We start from the raw sequence: 23,023 nt of genomic DNA on the forward strand, positions 1-23,023 counted from the left end.
AACTTACGGCTTTTTTACTTATTTTTATTAAAATATATAATATTATCTGATTTGATTATATTTGAAGTCATTTTTAATTTAAAACAATTGTATGTATCAAAGCACATACGATTCAATAAATACATTTATTATTTTTAAAGGCATTAGTATCATTTATCTGGGGATATATATATATTTTAATTTTAGAAATTCAAACTCATTTTTCATATTTTACATAAGCAACATTCTACAATACGAAATTTGTTTCATAACTGGTATACCATAAAAATTTGCTTCATGTACCCATTCATACAGTATATGGAATGCATGCTTTTTTCGTGTTTTAAAGTAGTTATTTTTTAAAATACATGAATTACTTCATGGCGAAGAAACCATTTATTTATTGTGCACTTTCCTATTTTCGTTTACTCCAATATTGATTAAAAGTCCTAGGGTCTCTTCTATTGTTTCCATTTTTCCCCATATCATCTACCATTGTCTCGCATTGTGTATTGTTTTTAAACATAAACTTTTTAATTTTTGATACATGATTTACGCTGTTAATACGTTCGCAGAAAAGCTTCTAGGAGTTACTTTCTCAGTACAAACAGACCCGTCAGACATATCCAATGTTTTTTGCGAAGTGTGGCCTGATTCATCAATTCTGATGAATTCCAGTCAACAAAAAAAATTAATGCACTTGGCCATACATATGTAGTTGCTAACGAAAACGCGAATCCAATAGAAGATATAAACATGTTTGAATTAAATGTCACCCTTTATCAGCTCAAAGGATAGACAGGATAAACTATGAAATGATCAGGAACCTAGGGCCGAATTGTAAAGTACGCTTAGTTTCACTTTATAATAACATATTTAACTCATTCATTTAGCAAATTTACAAAAACAGCCCTCTTGTACCTATTCCTGAAGCGGATTCACGTTGCTAAAAGAATGTGGTGGTTTATTATAGCTAAAAAATTCATTCCATTTAAATTTACATTTAAAAAAGCGTAAATCCATAGCTAAAAATATTATATTCCTTTATTATTATATAAATAACTCCATCAAAACCAATATATATGTTTTGTTTTGCAAAAGCTTTCGAAAAAAATCGGCTTGCATGCAATACTTAGTCAATTGGAAGAATGGGCCTAAAATAAACAATTATGTCAAAAACTATATTACTAATAGACAAATAAAAATCCGAGTTAACTCTCACCTCTCGGAATCAAGACATCTTTATAATGGAATACCTCAAGGCTCTCCACTTTCAGTCAATAAACTTACTCAAATACTACAATCTCACAGGGCTATCAGATTTGTGGCATATGTAGATGATTTCGGAATTATAAAAAAGCTATGTAGCACACTTCTGCCACACTGAAAATGATTTAACTGACATTGGATGGTGATGCTGTTGCTGTAGTGGAAATTCCGACCAACAGCTTCACCGAGGGTATAAATGGAGGCCAAGTAGGAAAACGCGCTAAAACTTTTACCGCGCCTAACCTATACGTTGGGATACTACAACATTTACACCAAGAAAATATTAAAACAGAAAAATAAAACGATTTATAAATTTGTTCGAATTTTGAGTTATTTTATTGAAGAGTGTTAATCTATGTTTTGGGCAGACAAACTTAAAAGTAAGTGTTGATGGTGAATCTTAATTTTGTCTGTTACTGACTGATGCTCGGTGGGGTTTCTTTTGTCTTTTAATATTGCACCACAACAGTTAACAACGATTTGACTGTCCTCCTCAATTTTCCAAACGGGAGGAGGGCAGATTTTTCAATAATTTAATTGGACAAAAATCCAGATTCGAAAACTTGACCAGTCCGAGGAGCGGCATAAGTAACTGGTAAATCCCCCTGAGCCTGTGGTGATGCTCTTTTTGTTGTATCCGAGATGACCAGGTAACATTTTTGTGGTACACCGTGCAGATAGCTCCGAAATTTTGAACTTTCCTTGCGGCCTTAAAACCCAATGAACTTTTAACATAAAAAGAAGAAGATAAAAAAGGAAATTAATTATAAAAATAATACTAGTTTTAGATTAATGTATTTTAAGTTTTAATTGTGTGTTGTCCTTATTCAATGATTTAGTGTTTAAGTTTTTTTTGTAAGGGTTTATAATGCCGATGCCTTTTATGTTGCGAGTGTAGGATTAACCCTTGACGAATTTGTATGAGAAATACTTTAAATATATCGACCTATCAATGAAAAGTTCGTCCGCCGCTTGAGCGAGCTCTTTTAGGTAGGTCAATTGTGAGTTTTTGTGTCGTTAATAGCCCATTGGTTGTCGCGTATAAGAAAGATGTTAATCTGAGTCAGTGACTAGCATTTCTTATTCTAAGATTATTCGGTATTAGTAGTTCCGTTTTTATGATTCTAAATGTTTTATGTTCATGGGTTAATTGATAATGACAATATCTAAAATAAATGTTTGTTTTTAAGTTTGAATATTAATATGATGTGCTAATTTTTGTTTGTGAGAGAGGATACTAGGATGTAGGTTTCGCGTTAGGTAAGTGTGTGTGGAATTTGGGGCCCTTTTAAAATTTGTGTTTATGGATCAAAGGGTCAAGGTTGGGCGGGCTATGTGTGGGGATAAATGCCATCAAGTTCCCTTGTCATGTTCGTGTGGTGTGTGGTTTCAATTGTTGTTTTGTCCTTTATTAAGACCAACTTCTGTTTCTAGTTGTTAAGCCCCTAGGACTCCTGGTGGTAAGGGTTAAGAATCCCCCTGATAGGGATGCCGCGACTGAGAGTATCGAAACCCCACCAGAGTGCCGAAGTAGGTGGCACATATCAATTGGCGCCCAATATTCAAAATACAATATTCTTTCGCTCCTAAATTAAAATGGCGAGGACATGCCTGACTAACTCTGTGCAATAACACTGTGCAGATCAATAGACAATAGGGTGTAATAGATTAAATCGAAATATCGCCGTTCCTAATGGCTAACGTATATTGCAGCTCCTTATTAGAAACTTATCTGTGATTATTGTGCAATATATAGTTTAGAAAATTAGGATAGTAGGATATGCCGATCCATATAAATTAGGCCCAGTGCAATAACTCTTGTTCGTGAATTGTAACAAAGATTGTATTGTTTTCGTGACCTGTGCTTTATGTTTTTTGCTTCAGTGTTTCTGTGTTGTTTTCCTTTAAAGACCATACACTAGGGTTAGTATAAGGTAAAAGTGCAGTAACTGCTTAGACGATGGTTATCTAAGACTGCACTATAAAATAACACCTTTAACACACGAACTTCTAATTCGTGACATGAATAAAATGTCGTGTAAATACCCTTTACGAATTTTTTCAAAATGTAATGTCAAAAATACTGTCTAGCAATACGTCCATCGCAACCTTCTAAGGACACAAATAATTAGAAAAATGTTTCGTTAAAAAAAAAATAAAACCACACACTTTATCTATACGAGTAACTGAAAATACCTCTTAGATCCTCTCGTATTCGTTATCTGTGTTGATTTAAAAAAACTAACTTTATTTTTTTGTGTGTAACTGTATCTTAGTATAATTTTTACATAACAACTTATATGGTCCAATTCATTTATTATATTTATTTTAAGCTAAAAGTAACTAACTCATTCTATTTTTATCTTAAATATTTTAAGCTGTAAATAAATTGGCCACTTTTATTTAATATTTTTAAATTTTGCTATCGCCCAACATAAACTTTAAATTCGATATTAAATTCTCATGAGTTCAAAAGCCACAGTTAGAAAAGTCAAAAACAAAAGAGACCGCTCTTTACTTTTTGATTTGAGCAGGTATTCAATCTCGTCACCACTACCCAAACAAAAGAAAAACCAGAAAAGTTCCAAAATATCACAGCCTAAGGGCAATACTGACCCATCAATTAGGGATTTGTCAGATACTATAATAAATAACAACCCTGGCTCTAGTGGAACAGCTGGATTACCACAAAATAATTCTCCCCAAACAAGTACAAAGCCAAATCCACCAAAACACCCGGTTGAAGTTGACAAACTGGTAAGAATCTAGTGCAAGAAAGCTTAAACCACGCGCAAGCTAATTTCCAATACATGGTACAAGGCACTGTAGCCAAAGAGTTAGAAAAAGTGTATAGTGTCATAGGTAAATTAAGTGAGGCCGTCTCAAAACTATCTATGGAGATACGGAAAGATCCCCCATCAAATCCTGATCTGCCTACCGATGACGCCATGAACAACAATATACCTCAACAAATGACCACCAAAAATTCTGTCCCTCCATACAGCCTTATGTCAAGCAATAACTCTATATCCCAAAACAATCCTATTCTTGAACACGACCCTATGCCTGCTTATAGACACAGGGAAAACAATATAAACATGACTACCAGAGTAATACCATCATTTATGAGAGCTTTGGATTAAATTTTTCCGGTAAACCAAACAGTTTGTCCGCGGAAGATTTTGTTTATCGATTGAAATATTTCCAAAGGCATTATCGTCTGGCATGGTCTGACATCTTAAATGAATAAATATCGGGTATCGGGACCATCATATGACTGGTTCTGGTTACAACAAAAAATTGATAACATTTCGGATTGGGAATCACTAAAACACGGTTTATTAGAAAGATTTAAAAGGTGACGTACCTGCTTCGAAGAGATGAGAGACCTATTGGAGCGTAAACAGCAACCAGGGGTATCTATCGATGCCTTCTTTCACGAGGTCGAAACTAGAAAAGCCTGTGTCAGAATTCGAGATGATCTCCCTGGTGAAAAAGAATCTGCAGAAAAACCTGTCCACTATAGTATATTCCATGCCAGTCTCATCTCTGAAACAGCTGCGAATAGAATGTCTTGAAATTGAAAGAACATTATTTCGTAGGGATAGAGCCCCGATGTTACATCCGACCGTAAACAAAGCATTTAAAATAAACGCGCTCCAGGAAGAAGTGGAATATAACGATGGTAAATTATTGGAGGAAAATAATGAAATTCTTGATTTATCCGCTATAAGTACATCTATATTATGTTGGAACTGTCAAATACCTGGGCATGTATTTCGGGACTGCACTGCGTCACACAGAAATAGATTTTGCTTTAAATGTGGTAAGCCAAACACCATTACTCCGAAATGTAGTGAATGTAGAACGGAATGCGAACATGGTTTCAGCGGGGAACCATCGTTCCGCCGATCAACCCGCCACTCAGAAACTCCTGCCAAAGTAGAGCAGGCCCATAACAATGAAAAGACTTCTCATAAAATCCGCCACTATATACCATTAACCGTTAGGGAAGAAAATTATAATAAAACTAAAGCTAGAATTTTTGGCGAAAAGGTCATAGACGACAAGGCAATATTCAACGGATGCTGAAATTCTAATGAAAAGCTAAAAAATCAGATCAAGAAAAATCAAAACAGAAAAGAGAAAAACAAAAACAATATAAGAACCGGAAAAGGTCAGTGATAGAAGCAATAAGAAAGTTTCAAAACTATAAAGATTCTAGGCCATATGCAACGGTGAAGATCGATGAAAAACCAATTAAAGGTCTCCTCGATTCCGGAGCCACAGTCAGTATATTAGGAAAAAATTGTAGGGAAATTGTGGAAGATTTAGGTATAGAAGTCAGTCTATACATGTCCGATGTCAGTACTGCTTCTGGACAAAGACATAGGGTACTGGGAAAGATAACAGTTAATGTCGAATACGAAACCAAAATCCATGAAATGTCCCTGTACCTATGCCCTGATTTGGAACAGGACTTATACCTCGGAATAGATTTTTGGGAACTGTTTAAAATTGCTCCACTCATATTTCCGATTGAACAAATTGATGTAAATTTACAAAGAAAACTACAGGGTGATGCCGAAAATATAAATCCTAAAGCAGCCCATCCACAGACGAATTTGTTCGACGAACATGTGTTGTTTACATCGTTGGTGTTAGTGAATTTTTTGTTGGTGTTAGTGAATTTTGTGTTCGACGTTTTGTTCGCCAAAAATTAAAACGTTTCAATCTTTTTTGTGTTCGCACGAACATTTGACACAGTGGATGGCAGTGTTCGACGAACATCAGTTGAAAAATATTTTTTTAGAGTGAAGACGTGCTTAAAATGTCACAACAATTTTTATTGGAATTTATTAATTGCCTGGAAAATGAACCAGCATTGTGGCAAACAAAAAGCGACATATATAAAAATAAAAATGCCAGAAACAAATCGTGGGAAGTTTTATTAAATAAATATAAAAATGTGGATGAACATGCATCCATTGAAACTGTGAAGAAAAAAGTGAATTCGTTGCGCGCATCATATAGACGGGAACTGCACAAAATTAAAAGGAGCGAAAAGTCTGGAGCTGGAACAGACGACGTATACAAACCCAGCATATGGTATTTCGATCAGCTGAATTTTCTTCAAGATCAGGAGACTTCAGTTGACGGAATAAACACATTTGACGACAGCTTTGAAATTGAAATAGTAAGTATATTTAGAATAAAAACAATTGTTTATAAACATATATTTATTAGCAAAGTTTGAAGTATACATATAGAAAAATATAAAATATTAAATGCGGTCATTTTGCCAAGGTACTGCTCCAATTGTGTTGAAGTATTCGCGAAAATGTTCGCGAATTTCTTTGGCATCATCAGTATAATTACTGCCTTTCAACGGCTTCAAATCGTCCATTTGCTGGTCAGACATTTTGTCGGGATCTGCTGCTCCACGCAAATAAACTCGGGCATTCTCCTTGGACAAATAATTGTGTAAATAGCAGCAACATAAAACAATTACAGAAGCCTTTTCTGGCTGCAAGGATATAGTATTTAGAAGGATCCTAAATCTGCTGCTTATAATTCCAAAAGCGTTTTCTACTATACGCCTAGCTCTTGAAAGGCGGTAGTTAAAAATGAGATGCTCTTTTTCCAGCTTTTGGCGGCTGTAGGGCTTCATTAAATTCGATGAGAGGGGAAAGGCGTCGTCCCCTACTAACACATATGGTAGTTCATATGACGCATTTTTAATTTGCCGCGGTTTGGGTATACGTAGGGATTGCTCATCGTAGCGCCTTTTGTACTCCGATTGGGCAAATACTCCAGCATCTGATGCTCTTCCATTTGCTCCGACTTCCACACAAATAAATTCGTAATTTGCGTTAACTACAGCCAACAGTACAATGCTGAACGTTTTCTTGTAATTAAAATAATACGAGCCTGACGTTTTTGGCTTTTTGATGTGCACATGCTTTCCATCAATGGCCCCTATGCAGTTAATAAAATTCCATTGATTTTCAAATTCATTCGCAATATCTTTCCATTCATCCTCATTAGTAGGCATCTAAAAAATAAAATAATAAATACATTATTACATTATTATATTTTCTTTTTCTTTTAATATTTTGTAGCCAAAGATCACTAAACGCAAACGTGACGAAGGAGCTCAGTTTCTGCAAAAAGCAGTAGAGCACTTGGACAATGTAAAGAATATAAAAACAAAAGACAACGCTGACATTTTCGCTGAAGGATGGGCTGCGATGTTCAGGCAGCTGACAAAAGAGCAACAGCTTTTTGCAAAAAAAGGAATTGATGAGCTCCTAATGCAAGGCAGTATGAATATGCTAACATATTCATCTGTGTCAAGCATTGAAAACTTCCAGAATAATATTAATTGTCATGCGCCAGTGCCGGTTTATCCCCGACAAATTATTCGAGTCAGCACTCCCCTAACAAGTGACTCCACCAGTACATCTTCCTTTATGTCGCACTACTCTGTAGATGATAATTCAACACGCCCAGTATTGATCACACAAAATAACAACGTGGCAGCATCTTCGTATAATGATTTATTCAACAGCGATGAATATGTATAAGGATTATTAATATTAGACTTAAATGAAATTAATATTTAAATAAAACATTTTTATTCTTACTTTTATATACGGCTTAAGTATTTTAATTATTACGCCACATGTTTCGAAAACTATGCGTCCAAGACTCTGGGGAGAAATTCCAGTTAAAAATTTTAAATCTTCGTAGCTTTGGCCACTTGCCAAAAAGCGCAAAGTCGCTGAAAGCCTTTCATTTGCACTTATTGCTTCTCTCATTGTAGTATCCTGCCGATGAATTTCTGGAGCTACCAAATTTAATAGAGCTGCATATGTTTCAGCGTCCATTCTAAGAAAATTCTTTAAATCCAACCGAGAACTTTCTTTCAGTTCCTTTAAGAGTTTTGTATGTGTGAACTTTTGGCGCTTTGCATACCATTGTTTCATCCATATGCTGTGTTTTCTTTTTTTAACTTCCTCCTTATTTTTTTTTTCCTCCAAACAAACATGTATTGCCATCAAGGCAATGACTGTGTCGCGGTCGATCTCTGATGACATGTTTACTCGATGAAAATTGTTTACAAATGATGTTCGCGAGCATGTTCGCACTCGTTGGTGGGCAAATGAAATTTTTGTTCGACGAACAGTTCGTCGAACAAATTCGTCTGTGGATGGGCTGCTTAAGATGCACAAACTAACCGAGGATCAAGAAACAAAACTATACAAGGCTATAAAAAGCTTTCCGACTTTCGAAGAGAGTGGTTTAGAGTGCACCATGTTGGAAAAACACTCAATATAATTGGTAGAAGGGGCTAATCCAATCAAGGATAAGCACTATCCCCTCTTTCTGGCTGTCCAAGAAATTGTCTACAAAGAGATCGACAACATGTTAGCACTCAACGTCATGGAGGAAAGTAATTCAGCTTGGAGTAACCGCACCACTGTGGTTAGAAAACCAGGCAAAAATAGGTTCTGCTTGGATGCGCGAAAGTTGAACGCGTTGACAATCAAAGATGCGTACCCCCTCCAGAACATAGATGGTATCCTGAGCCGCATAGACCAAACCCACTATATAAGCAGTGTCGACCTGAAGTATGCCTTCAGGGCAAATAGAGCTGGAGGACGAGGCGAGACCACTCACCACATTCACGGTGCCAGGTCGACCGCGGTACCAATTTAGGGTTATGCCGAAGGAAGTATCCGAAGGTTTACACAAGGCAAACCTGACAATAGGCCTGAAGAAATCACTCTTCTGTTTTAAGGAGTTGAGATATCTGGGATTTATCATTGGGAATGGCTGCCTAAAAACCGACCCCGAGAAGCACAACGCCATATTAAAAATCCCCGTACCGAAGTCACCGTGAGAAGTTCGCAGCTTCCTCGGCACTGCCGGATGGTATAGGAGGTTCATTAGGGATTTTGGCTCAATATCTGCCGCACTAACAGATACCCTTAAGAAAGGTCAAAAATTCACGATGACTCCGATGGCCATGGAATCCTTCAAAACTCTCAAGCAGGCCCTAACGTCAGCCCTTGTCCTCTGACATCCTGATTTCCGCAGAGAATTTTATATACAATGCGATGCATCAGAATATGGCGTAGGGGCAGTTCTTTTTCAAAAAAATTATGATGGAGAAGAAACACCAATTGCATTTTATTCCCAGAAATTAAATAACTGCCAAAGAAATTATACGGTTACGGAAAAGAAATGTTTAGCAGCTGTGCTTGCGGTGAAAAGATTCCGACCATACATAGAGCTTATGAAGTTTACCATAATTACCGACCACGCCAGCCTAAAGTGGCTAATGTCCCTAAAAGATCTGAGTGGTAGATTGGCACGATGGTCATTGCAGCTACAAACCTACGATTTTTCTATCGAACATAAAAAGGGGTCAGAAAACGTTGTGGCGGACACCCTATTACGAATGCCTGTTGATTCCGATATGGTTATGGAGGAAATATATCTTCATAATGATTTACTTAACTTTGAAACAACAGCATTTGAGAGCGAAGATTATGTAGAGCTTCGGGAACATATTCTCAAAAATAAAGAAGCATTGCCAGATTTGAAAGTCGAAAACGATAAAATTTATAAAAGAATGCCCAATGTAGATCCAGACTTGATAGAATTCGAATGGAAACTATGGATTCCACTCGACATAACATACGTGCTAATAGAAAGAGCACACAATTACCAAAATACAGTACATGAAGGCATCAACAAAACCCTAGACCGATTAAGAACCTGGTACTACTGGTCATAAATGGCCTCACAAGTGAGACAGTATGTGAAAAATTGCGACATTTGCAAAGAAACGAAGTCCTCAATCCGACATCTAAATCCTACCATTGGAAACGAAGTGATCACCGAAAGACCCTTCCAAAAATTGTATGTGGACTTTCTCGGAAAGTACCCACGATCAAAAAAGGGTAATGCGTACATCTTTATTGTAGTGGACCACTTCTCCAAATTTACACTTTTGCACGCTATGAAGGAGGCAACAGCTCAGAACGTAGTTCGGTTTTTAGAAAACCAAATATTTCACAATTTTTGGGGTCCCAGAGACCATTCATAGTGACAATGGGAAGCAGTTCATATCAAAAGCATTTGAAGAAATGATGAAAAATTATAAAATACACCACCTAACAACCGCCTACTATGCTCCCCAATCCAACGCTTCGGAGCGTGTAAATCAATCCGTACTGGCAGCAATTAGAACATATGTTCAAAGTGACCACCGGGATTGGGACTTATTTTTACCAGAAATAGAACTAGCACTGAGAACCGCTGCACATTCTGCAACTGGTGTAAACACATTCTTCGCCCTATTCGGGTATAACATGTTTACCAGTGGAACAGATTATAAACTGGCTAGAAGATTAAAATCCCTCACCGACCACCAAATTGAACAGCTAAACAAAAATGATCGGCTAGAAGTCATGCGAGAGCAGATAAAGAACAACATGCATCAAGCATATGAAACCAGCGCTAAAAGATATAATCAACGAGCACGCCTTGTGAAATTTCTACCAGGACAAGAAGTTTTTAGGAAAAATCATGTCCCGTCCGATTTCAAGAACAACATTAATGCAAAATTCTGCAAAAAGTTTCTGAAATGTAGGATTGTCAATATGTACGAACTTGAAACACTACAGGGCAAGCCTCTAGGTAATTTCCATGCCAAAGACGTTACAATATAACAAGTGCAATAATTCTGTGATAATAATACAAGTGTAATATAGGTTAAGGAAATGTATGCTCGTGACCGTCCATTTACTTGCCTTTTGCATTTAATTATTATTAGCAATTATTGATACCGTTTTATATTTTATATTAGGCTAAGAAATGTGCCTGATTACCCGGCTTTGAGACTTCAGGGTGTGGGAGTTCCCCGCGTTGGTCCCATCAAAGGAAGTTACATGTTAACAATAACAAATGAAACAACCCCCAATATACTAAATTAATTTATGTATGTCAGGCAATAATCCTGATTCTGATCAACTAACATTAAGATACAAAGCACACATTAAAATAGTCACGTAGACTGAAACCAATAGTGAGATATTGACCCACAGAAAAATGTAATTATATTTTTTTGAAATGGAAAATATGATCGGAGAAGCAAGGCGAATTAATGAGGGCATTTTAATAAAAATAACATTTTGATTTTATCTCTGAAAAATTGATTCATTTTTTTAATGTATCACCATTAATATATATACAACCACAATAATAAATAAATAGTAAACACATAATTGTCAATGTATATGGTGGTTGGAATCTGGAAATATGTACCAATGGAATCTCTCCATTAATTCTCATGGTTACGGTAAATAATGCCGAACATAATTCAATTGGTACAGAAGCGGGTAGGCATACGTATTGATCTGCTGCATATCAGATGTATATGAATAAAATTAACTAATAAACCCCATTTATGCCAATATAATCGCCAATATTATTATCCCTAAATTGTTTGCCATACGCTCATCTTGCCATATACATCTTGAGTACATCAGTGTTCACACTTTCCTTTTTCATTTCGTAATCACTTTGAAGCCACCATATTTTTTTTTTGCCCATTCAAAGTCAGTACCCGTCCACACAAAACTACAAAATGATTGTTTTTAAAAACTCTCCTGTTTATAGATATCCTTTTTATTTGGTATAGCACCTCCTTTTCCAAAATATTAAGATGTTGATCCGGGTTATGCAATGCAGGTAAAATAGGGCATATTGTGTGTCACTAACATTTATATATGATGTGTTGCAGGAACACGGTATTATAAATCGGTGACAATAATTCCATGTAATTGCACAAGCAAAAGCGAAAAAATAACCTAAAGAAGAGATAAAATTATTAAATAATAAAGTGAAAATCCGTTCGCGAATAAATGTTTAAATTCGGATACAACAACACTCAAAAAATCTTCATAAAACAATTTAGGTTGAATTATATTAAATACTAAATGGATACAAACAAATATATAAAAATTATTTGTTCTGTTTATGGATATTATTATTAATTCATACACTTCACTTTCACAAGCCCACATGAGATAAATTTACTTTCACGTATTTGATCATTCCCATCGCCGTATCTGGCCCATGATAAATTATAATATATCTACTATATCACATCGATATCGTAGAGAGATGTATGCTTTAATCATGCATTTTTAAATTTCATTGTTATGCTTATTTGGTATTGGCCAACACGATCGCCAACAAATTGTCATGATTTGCTTTAATTACTGCTACCGAGTTTTAATTGTAGAATAAATATTGATGTTTGATCAACAATCTTTAAAAATTCACATCGTCCTGTAACCAGGTAACACAACACTTCTTTTGGTTAACATGAAAAATTGTTGTTTGTTTTCTCTTTCGAGACGAGCTTAATGATCTGAAATTTGCAGTGAAAAGGAAAGCCAGATAGACACTATCACACACTCACCACTATGCGACGCGTTTCGCCGTTGGTTAAGCGGCTCATCAGGCATATTTGGTGTGGATGATGGCTTACAAGGGCCGTTCTCTGGAAAGTAGTATATATTTCGAACTTATTGCAAATTAGCATATGCGAATTATACACTAGAAACTCTCCAGGTTGGACTCAAGTTCTATTGGCAGATCTTTTTCACAGCAAAGTTTTGTTTTTGTAGTGATGGATTTTTTGTCCACAACAACTACATTGCTTCCAATGCATACACTTGTTTTAGTGCTGCTTTAGGAAGACGGGTTAATGGCTCTGAACGTAGAGACGGCAACTTCTAGTTGGCTGCACACCGAGGTCCGCGGTTCAAATCCCACAGCCAGGCTCGGCTGAATTTTTGAGTTTTGCCTTGTTAAGGCGAAGATCATATGTTTTATGATTTATTGTTTGTTTTCTCTTTCGAGACGAGCTTAATGATCTGAAATTTGCAGTGAAAAGGAAAGCCAGATAGACACTATCACACACTCACCACTATGCGACGCGTTTCGCCGTTGGTTAAGCGGCTCATCAGGCATATTTGGTGTGGATGATGGCTTACAAGGGCCGTTCTCTGGAAAGTAGTATATATTTCGAACTTATTGCAAATTAGCATATGCGAATTATACACTAGAAACTCTCCAGGTTGGACTCAAGTTCTATTGGCAGATCTTTTTCACAGCAAAGTTTTGTTTTTGTAGTGATGGATTTTTTGTCCACAACAACTACATTGCTTCCAATGCATACACTTGTTTTAGTGCTGCTTTAGGAAGACGGGTTAATGGCTCTGAACGTAGAGACGGCAACTTCTAGTTGGCTGCACACCGAGGTCCGCGGTTCAAATCCCACAGCCAGGCTCGGCTGAATTTTTGAGTTTTGCCTTGTTAAGGCGAAGATCATATGTTTTATGATTTATTGTTTGTTTTCTCTTTCGAGACGAGCTTAATGATCTGAAATTTGCAGTGAAAAGGAAAGCCAGATAGACACTATCACACACTCACCACTATGCGACGCGTTTCGCCGTTGGTTAAGCGGCTCATCAGGCATATTTGGTGTGGATGATGGCTTACAAGGGCCGTTCTCTGGAAAGTAGTATATATTTCGAACTTATTGCAAATTAGCATATGCGAATTATACACTAGAAACTCTCCAGGTTGGACTCAAGTTCTATTGGCAGATCTTTTTCACAGCAAAGTTTTGTTTTTGTAGTGATGGATTTTTTGTCCACAACAACTACATTGCTTCCAATGCATACACTTGTTTTAGTGCTGCTTTAGGAAGACGGGTTAATGGCTCTGAACGTAGAGACGGCAACTTCTAGTTGGCTGCACACCGAGGTCCGCGGTTCAAATCCCACAGCCAGGCTCGGCTGAATTTTTGAGTTTTGCCTTGTTAAGGCGAAGATCATATGTTTTATGATTTATTGTTTGTTTTCTCTTTCGAGACGAGCTTAATGATCTGAAATTTGCAGTGAAAAGGAAAGCCAGATAGACACTATCACACACTCACCACTATGCGACGCGTTTCGCCGTTGGTTAAGCGGCTCATCAGGCATATTTGGTGTGGATGATGGCTTACAAGGGCCGTTCTCTGGAAAGTAGTATATATTTCGAACTTATTGCAAATTAGCATATGCGAATTATACACTAGAAACTCTCCAGGTTGGACTCAAGTTCTATTGGCAGATCTTTTTCACAGCAAAGTTTTGTTTTTGTAGTGATGGATTTTTTGTCCACAACAACTACATTGCTTCCAATGCATACACTTGTTTTAGTGCTGCTTTAGGAAGACGGGTTAATGGCTCTGAACGTAGAGACGGCAACTTCTAGTTGGCTGCACACCGAGGTCCGCGGTTCAAATCCCACAGCCAGGCTCGGCTGAATTTTTGAGTTTTGCCTTGTTAAGGCGAAGATCATATGTTTTATGATTTATTGTTTGTTTTCTCTTTCGAGACGAGCTTAATGATCTGAAATTTGCAGTGAAAAGGAAAGCCAGATAGACACTATCACACACTCACCACTATGCGACGCGTTTCGCCGTTGGTTAAGCGGCTCATCAGGCATATTTGGTGTGGATGATGGCTTACAAGGGCCGTTCTCTGGAAAGTAGTATATATTTCGAACTTATTGCAAATTAGCATATGCGAATTATACACTAGAAACTCTCCAGGTTGGACTCAAGTTCTATTGGCAGATCTTTTTCACAGCAAAGTTTTGTTTTTGTAGTGATGGATTTTTTGTCCACAACAACTACATTGCTTCCAATGCATACACTTGTTTTAGTGCTGCTTTAGGAAGACGGGTTAATGGCTCTGAACGTAGAGACGGCAACTTCTAGTTGGCTGCACACCGAGGTCCGCGGTTCAAATCCCACAGCCAGGCTCGGCTGAATTTTTGAGTTTTGCCTTGTTAAGGCGAAGATCATATGTTTTATGATTTATTGTTTGTTTTCTCTTTCGAGACGAGCTTAATGATCTGAAATTTGCAGTGAAAAGGAAAGCCAGATAGACACTATCACACACTCACCACTATGCGACGCGTTTCGCCGTTGGTTAAGCGGCTCATCAGGCATATTTGGTGTGGATGATGGCTTACAAGGGCCGTTCTCTGGAAAGTAGTATATATTTCGAACTTATTGCAAATTAGCATATGCGAATTATACACTAGAAACTCTCCAGGTTGGACTCAAGTTCTATTGGCAGATCTTTTTCACAGCAAAGTTTTGTTTTTGTAGTGATGGATTTTTTGTCCACAACAACTACATTGCTTCCAATGCATACACTTGTTTTAGTGCTGCTTTAGGAAGACGGGTTAATGGCTCTGAACGTAGAGACGGCAACTTCTAGTTGGCTGCACACCGAGGTCCGCGGTTCAAATCCCACAGCCAGGCTCGGCTGAATTTTTGAGTTTTGCCTTGTTAAGGCGAAGATCATATGTTTTATGATTTATTGTTTGTTTTCTCTTTCGAGACGAGCTTAATGATCTGAAATTTGCAGTGAAAAGGAAAGCCAGATAGAACTATCACACACTCACCACTATGCGACGCGTTTCGCCGTTGGTTAAGCGGCTCATCAGGCATATTTGGTGTGGATGATGGCTTACAAGGGCCGTTCTCTGGAAAGTAGTATATATTTCGAACTTATTGCAAATTAGCATATGCGAATTATACACTAGAAACTCTCCAGGTTGGACTCAAGTTCTATTGGCAGATCTTTTTCACAGCAAAGTTTTGTTTTTGTAGTGATGGATTTTTTGTCCACAACAACTACATTGCTTCCAATGCATACACTTGTTTTAGTGCTGCTTTAGGAAGACGGGTTAATGGCTCTGAACGTAGAGACGGCAACTTCTAGTTGGCTGCACACCGAGGTCCGCGGTTCAAATCCCACAGCCAGGCTCGGCTGAATTTTTGAGTTTTGCCTTGTTAAGGCGAAGATCATATGTTTTATGATTTATTGTTTGTTTTCTCTTTCGAGACGAGCTTAATGATCTGAAATTTGCAGTGAAAAGGAAAGCCAGATAGACACTATCACACACTCACCACTATGCGACGCGTTTCGCCGTTGGTTAAGCGGCTCATCAGGCATATTTGGTGTGGATGATGGCTTACAAGGGCCGTTCTCTGGAAAGTAGTATATATTTCGAACTTATTGCAAATTAGCATATGCGAATTATACACTAGAAACTCTCCAGGTTGGACTCAAGTTCTATTGGCAGATCTTTTTCACAGCAAAGTTTTGTTTTTGTAGTGATGGATTTTTTGTCCACAACAACTACATTGCTTCCAATGCATACACTTGTTTTAGTGCTGCTTTAGGAAGACAAAACTTTGCTGTGAAAAAGATCTGCCAATAGAACTTGAGTCCAACCTGGAGAGTTTCTAGTGTATAATTCGCATATGCTAATTTGCAATAAGTTCGAAATATATACTACTTTCCAGAGAACGGCCCTTGTAAGCCATCATCCACACCAAATATGCCTGATGAGCCGCTTAACCAACGGCGAAACGCGTCGCATAGTGGTGAGTGTGTGATAGTGTCTATCTGGCTTTCCTTTTCACTGCAAATTTCAGATCATTAAGCTCGTCTCGAAAGAGAAAACAAACAATAAATCATAAAACATATGATCTTCGCCTTAACAAGGCAAAACTCAAAAATTCAGCCGAGCCTGGCTGTGGGATTTGAACCGCGGACCTCGGTGTGCAGCCAACTAGAAGTTGCCGTCTCTACGTTCAGAGCCATTAACCCGTCTTCCTAAAGCAGCACTAAAACAAGTGTATGCATTGGAAGCAATGTAGTTGTTGTGGACAAAAAATCCATCACTACAAAAACAAAACTTTGCTGTGAAAAAGATCTGCCAATAGAACTTGAGTCCAACCTGGAGAGTTTCTAGTGTATAATTCGCATATGCTAATTTGCAATAAGTTCGAAATATATACTACTTTCCAGAGAACGGCCCTTGTAAGCCATCATCCACACCAAATATGCCTGATGAGCCGCTTAACCAACGGCGAAACGCGTCGCATAGTGGTGAGTGTGTGATAGTGTCTATCTGGCTTTCCTTTTCACTGCAAATTTCAGATCATTAAGCTCGTCTCGAAAGAGAAAACAAACAATAAATCATAAAACATATGATCTTCGCCTTAACAAGGCAAAACTCAAAAATTCAGCCGAGCCTGGCTGTGGGATTTGAACCGCGGACCTCGGTGTGCAGCCAACTAGAAGTTGCCGTCTCTACGTTCAGAGCCATTAACCCGTCTTCCTAAAGCAGCACTAAAACAAGTGTATGCATTGGAAGCAATGTAGTTGTTGTGGACAAAAAATCCATCACTACAAAAACAAAACTTTGCTGTGAAAAAGATCTGCCAATAGAACTTGAGTCCAACCTGGAGAGTTTCTAGTGTATAATTCGCATATGCTAATTTGCAATAAGTTCGAAATATATACTACTTTCCAGAGAACGGCCCTTGTAAGCCATCATCCACACCAAATATGCCTGATGAGCCGCTTAACCAACGGCGAAACGCGTCGCATAGTGGTGAGTGTGTGATAGTGTCTATCTGGCTTTCCTTTTCACTGCAAATTTCAGATCATTAAGCTCGTCTCGAAAGAGAAAACAAACAATAAATCATAAAACATATGATCTTCGCCTTAACAAGGCAAAACTCAAAAATTCAGCCGAGCCTGGCTGTGGGATTTGAACCGCGGACCTCGGTGTGCAGCCAACTAGAAGTTGCCGTCTCTACGTTCAGAGCCATTAACCCGTCTTCCTAAAGCAGCACTAAAACAAGTGTATGCATTGGAAGCAATGTAGTTGTTGTGGACAAAAAATCCATCACTACAAAAACAAAACTTTGCTGTGAAAAAGATCTGCCAATAGAACTTGAGTCCAACCTGGAGAGTTTCTAGTGTATAATTCGCATATGCTAATTTGCAATAAGTTCGAAATATATACTACTTTCCAGAGAACGGCCCTTGTAAGCCATCATCCACACCAAATATGCCTGATGAGCCGCTTAACCAACGGCGAAACGCGTCGCATAGTGGTGAGTGTGTGATAGTGTCTATCTGGCTTTCCTTTTCACTGCAAATTTCAGATCATTAAGCTCGTCTCGAAAGAGAAAACAAACAATAAATCATAAAACATATGATCTTCGCCTTAACAAGGCAAAACTCAAAAATTCAGCCGAGCCTGGCTGTGGGATTTGAACCGCGGACCTCGGTGTGCAGCCAACTAGAAGTTGCCGTCTCTACGTTCAGAGCCATTAACCCGTCTTCCTAAAGCAGCACTAAAACAAGTGTATGCATTGGAAGCAATGTAGTTGTTGTGGACAAAAAATCCATCACTACAAAAACAAAACTTTGCTGTGAAAAAGATCTGCCAATAGAACTTGAGTCCAACCTGGAGAGTTTCTAGTGTATAATTCGCATATGCTAATTTGCAATAAGTTCGAAATATATACTACTTTCCAGAGAACGGCCCTTGTAAGCCATCATCCACACCAAATATGCCTGATGAGCCGCTTAACCAACGGCGAAACGCGTCGCATAGTGGTGAGTGTGTGATAGTGTCTATCTGGCTTTCCTTTTCACTGCAAATTTCAGATCATTAAGCTCGTCTCGAAAGAGAAAACAAACAATAAATCATAAAACATATGATCTTCGCCTTAACAAGGCAAAACTCAAAAATTCAGCCGAGCCTGGCTGTGGGATTTGAACCGCGGACCTCGGTGTGCAGCCAACTAGAAGTTGCCGTCTCTACGTTCAGAGCCATTAACCCGTCTTCCTAAAGCAGCACTAAAACAAGTGTATGCATTGGAAGCAATGTAGTTGTTGTGGACAAAAAATCCATCACTACAAAAACAAAACTTTGCTGTGAAAAAGATCTGCCAATAGAACTTGAGTCCAACCTGGAGAGTTTCTAGTGTATAATTCGCATATGCTAATTTGCAATAAGTTCGAAATATATACTACTTTCCAGAGAACGGCCCTTGTAAGCCATCATCCACACCAAATATGCCTGATGAGCCGCTTAACCAACGGCGAAACGCGTCGCATAGTGGTGAGTGTGTGATAGTGTCTATCTGGCTTTCCTTTTCACTGCAAATTTCAGATCATTAAGCTCGTCTCGAAAGAGAAAACAAACAATAAATCATAAAACATATGATCTTCGCCTTAACAAGGCAAAACTCAAAAATTCAGCCGAGCCTGGCTGTGGGATTTGAACCGCGGACCTCGGTGTGCAGCCAACTAGAAGTTGCCGTCTCTACGTTCAGAGCCATTAACCCGTCTTCCTAAAGCAGCACTAAAACAAGTGTATGCATTGGAAGCAATGTAGTTGTTGTGGACAAAAAATCCATCACTACAAAAACAAAACTTTGCTGTGAAAAAGATCTGCCAATAGAACTTGAGTCCAACCTGGAGAGTTTCTAGTGTATAATTCGCATATGCTAATTTGCAATAAGTTCGAAATATATACTACTTTCCAGAGAACGGCCCTTGTAAGCCATCATCCACACCAAATATGCCTGATGAGCCGCTTAACCAACGGCGAAACGCGTCGCATAGTGGTGAGTGTGTGATAGTGTCTATCTGGCTTTCCTTTTCACTGCAAATTTCAGATCATTAAGCTCGTCTCGAAAGAGAAAACAAACAATAAATCATAAAACATATGATCTTCGCCTTAACAAGGCAAAACTCAAAAATTCAGCCGAGCCTGGCTGTGGGATTTGAACCGCGGACCTCGGTGTGCAGCCAACTAGAAGTTGCCGTCTCTACGTTCAGAGCCATTAACCCGTCTTCCTAAAGCAGCACTAAAATAAGTGTATGCATTGGAAGCAATGTAGTTGTTGTGGACAAAAAATCCATCACTACAAAAACAAAACTTTGCTGTGAAAAAGATCTGCCAATAGAACTTGAGTCCAACCTGGAGAGTTTCTAGTGTATAATTCGCATATGCTAATTTGCAATAAGTTCGAAATATATACTACTTTCCAGAGAACGGCCCTTGTAAGCCATCATCCACACCAAATATGCCTGATGAGCCGCTTAACCAACGGCGAAACGCGTCGCATAGTGGTGAGTGTGTGATAGTGTCTATCTGGCTTTCCTTTTCACTGCAAATTTCAGATCATTAAGCTCGTCTCGAAAGAGAAAACAAACAATAAATCATAAAACATATGATCTTCGCCTTAACAAGGCAAAACTCAAAAATTGTCACTTGTAAATACACACTCAAAAACCCGAAAGAACACCACATTACTCACCCGTATTTAAGGTTGAGACACTTTGCCATAAATGTTTACAGTTTGAAACACGAAAAGGTCCTATTTTACTGCTTGTCCGATAATATCAAACACGCACATAGGAGACGAGGGTAATAGTGTTTATAAATGGGCGAAAAATCGTGGCACACAGGTAGTTGGAAAAACTTCAACAAAGACCGATAACAATAAAATTGTAAAAAATTAACACACTGAGTAAACGAATAAAATCATCTTACCTTTTTCATGTACGTCGCCCATGAAACTCATGCCACCATATGTTCCAATTAGCAGTCGGCCTATTAAGCCACGCCAACCGCCATATGTGCATAACTATAGATTATCCACCAACATTACCGCTCCGAAAACACACAATCAATGGGCCATATATGTAATTGAATTTAATGGACAATAAAATTCTGGAATACCGAATACGCCAATTGAAGAGTATCTTCATATATAAAATTCCTGAAATAAAATAAAAATATAAACAACATAAAGTACAATCAATTTAAAAAAGTAATATTTTTTACTCACTAATATGCTCATCTGCCAAATGAATAACTCTTAATTACCATTCTTTTATGGTCGTTGTTTCGTGTAAATGAAATGGTAGACCCTTCATACGACAACACACATATGACGATGTTCGTGTAATAACGCTACCGACAGCGATGTGTGTTTTTATTAGTTCTGCCAATGCTAACAGCGGTATGAGTACAGTAATTCTGTCTTTGCTCACAGTAATGTGTGTTAAAAAGTTCTGCCATTGCCGGCAGCGGTGTGTACGAAATAATTCTGCCGATGATAACAGGCATGTGTGTAAAGGCATTCTGCATTGACTGCATTGAGACACAATGAAACAGCATTGATAACGCCGAGTGTTGAAAGGGTTCATGTGCGTATAAACGTATGTGTGCGTAAAACCACGCCACCATTTTTTTGCGATATGTACGCACAAGCTTACCAATGGCAAACACGAGTTTTCTCATTGAAGAAACCCTGCTTTTCCTGTAGAAGAAAAAGACCTGTTAATCACTTCATCCATCACTTTAGATGTCACGCACATCACCATTTTCATTGAATGAAATGAAAATGGGAAGTATTGTTGCGTGTGACTTACTGCTGAATAATTTTTAGGTTTTTTTGAGGAAAACTACCGGCAACATTTCGGCGAACCAAGTAAGTCGTCCGCCAATGGTTTAAAAATGAAGCGGAAACGGAAATGCCAGACCAAAAAAGGTGATGCCACATCAGGGATGTATTTGGTCAGTCAAAGAGGAATGGTGACAGTAGCATAAATACAGCCCTGATTAATATCATAGGTTTAGTAGTATCAGTGGCAAAAAGAAAGTAAACAAACAATGAAAAAGACAAAAATTTTTTTGGAAAGTAGTGGAAATTCCGACCAACAGCTTCACCGAGGGTATAAATGGAGGCCAAGTGGGAAAACGCGCTACAACTTTTACCGCTCCTAACCTATACGTTGTGATACTACAACATTTACACCAAGAAAATATTAAAACAGAAAAATAAAACGATTTGAAATTTGTTCGAATTTTGAGTTATTTTATTGAAGAGTGTTAATCCATGTTTTGGGCAGACAAACTTAAAAGTAAGTGTTGATGGTGAATCTTAATTTTGTCTGTTACTGACTGGTGCTCGGTGGGTTTTCTTTTGTCTTTTAAGATTGCATCACAACAATTAACAACGATTTGACTGTCCTCCTCAATTTTCCAGACGGGAGGAGGGCAGATTTTTCAATAATTTAATTGGGCAAAAATCCAGATTCGAAAATTTGACCAGTCCGAGGAGCATCATAAGTAACTGGTAAATCCCCGTGAGCCTGTGGTGATGCTCTTTTTGTTGTATCCGGGATGACCAGGTAACATTTTTGTGATACACCGTGCAGATAGCTCCGAAATGTTGAATTTTCCTTGCGGCCTTAAAACCCAATGAATTTTTAACATAAAAAAGAAGATAAAACAGGAAATTAATTATACAAAATAATACTAGTTTTAGATTAATGTATTTTAAAGTTTAATTGAGTGTTGTCCTTATGCAATGATTTATTGTTTAAGTTTTTTTGTAGGGGTTACTAATGCCGATGCCTTTTATGTTGCGAGTGTAGGATTAACCCTTGACGAATTTATATGAGAAATAATTTAAATATATCGACCTATCAATGAAAAGTTCGTCCGCCACTTAAGAGAGCTCTTTTAGGTAGCTCAATTGTGTGTTTTTGTGTCGTTAATATCCCATTGGTTGTCGCGTATAAGAAAGGTGTTAATCTGAGTCAGTGACTCGCATTTCTTATTCTAAGATTATTCGGTATTAGTAGTTCAGTTTTTATGATTCTAAATGTTTTATGTTCATAGGTTAATTGATAATGACAATATCTAAAATAAATGTTTGTTTTTAAGTTTGAATTTTTGTTTATGAGAGAGGATACTAGAATGTAGATTTCGCGTTAGGTAAGTGTGTGTGGAATTTGGGGCC

General features: G+C 37.8%; 1 protein-coding gene and 1 long non-coding RNA gene across 2 annotated transcripts; both read right to left on the reverse strand.

Annotated features, from left to right (window-relative positions):
• Nucleotides 1–1,568: 1,568 nt before the first annotated feature.
• On the reverse strand, nucleotides 1,569–21,860 carry LOC109613879 (uncharacterized). Its single transcript, XR_009342287.1, has 5 exons — nucleotides 21,648–21,860; nucleotides 21,062–21,535; nucleotides 20,764–20,992; nucleotides 20,528–20,691; nucleotides 1,569–1,973 (listed from the first exon to the last, which is right to left on the reverse strand). It is a non-coding gene; the product is annotated as an uncharacterized LOC109613879 (long non-coding RNA).
• Nucleotides 6,455–8,481, reverse strand: LOC131802608 (uncharacterized). Its single transcript, XM_059122957.1, has 2 exons — nucleotides 7,896–8,481; nucleotides 6,455–7,303 (listed from the first exon to the last, which is right to left on the reverse strand). Exons 1-2 carry the CDS (start codon nucleotides 8,346–8,348, stop codon nucleotides 6,533–6,535), a joined length of 1,224 nt encoding a protein of 407 aa, XP_058978940.1. The 5' UTR covers nucleotides 8,349–8,481; the 3' UTR covers nucleotides 6,455–6,532.
• Nucleotides 21,861–23,023: the final 1,163 nt, after the last annotated feature.

Source organism: Musca domestica, unplaced genomic scaffold, assembly GCF_030504385.1.
Source record: "Musca domestica strain aabys unplaced genomic scaffold, Musca_domestica.polishedcontigs.V.1.1 22, whole genome shotgun sequence".
NCBI classification, from domain to species: domain Eukaryota; kingdom Metazoa; phylum Arthropoda; class Insecta; order Diptera; family Muscidae; genus Musca; species Musca domestica.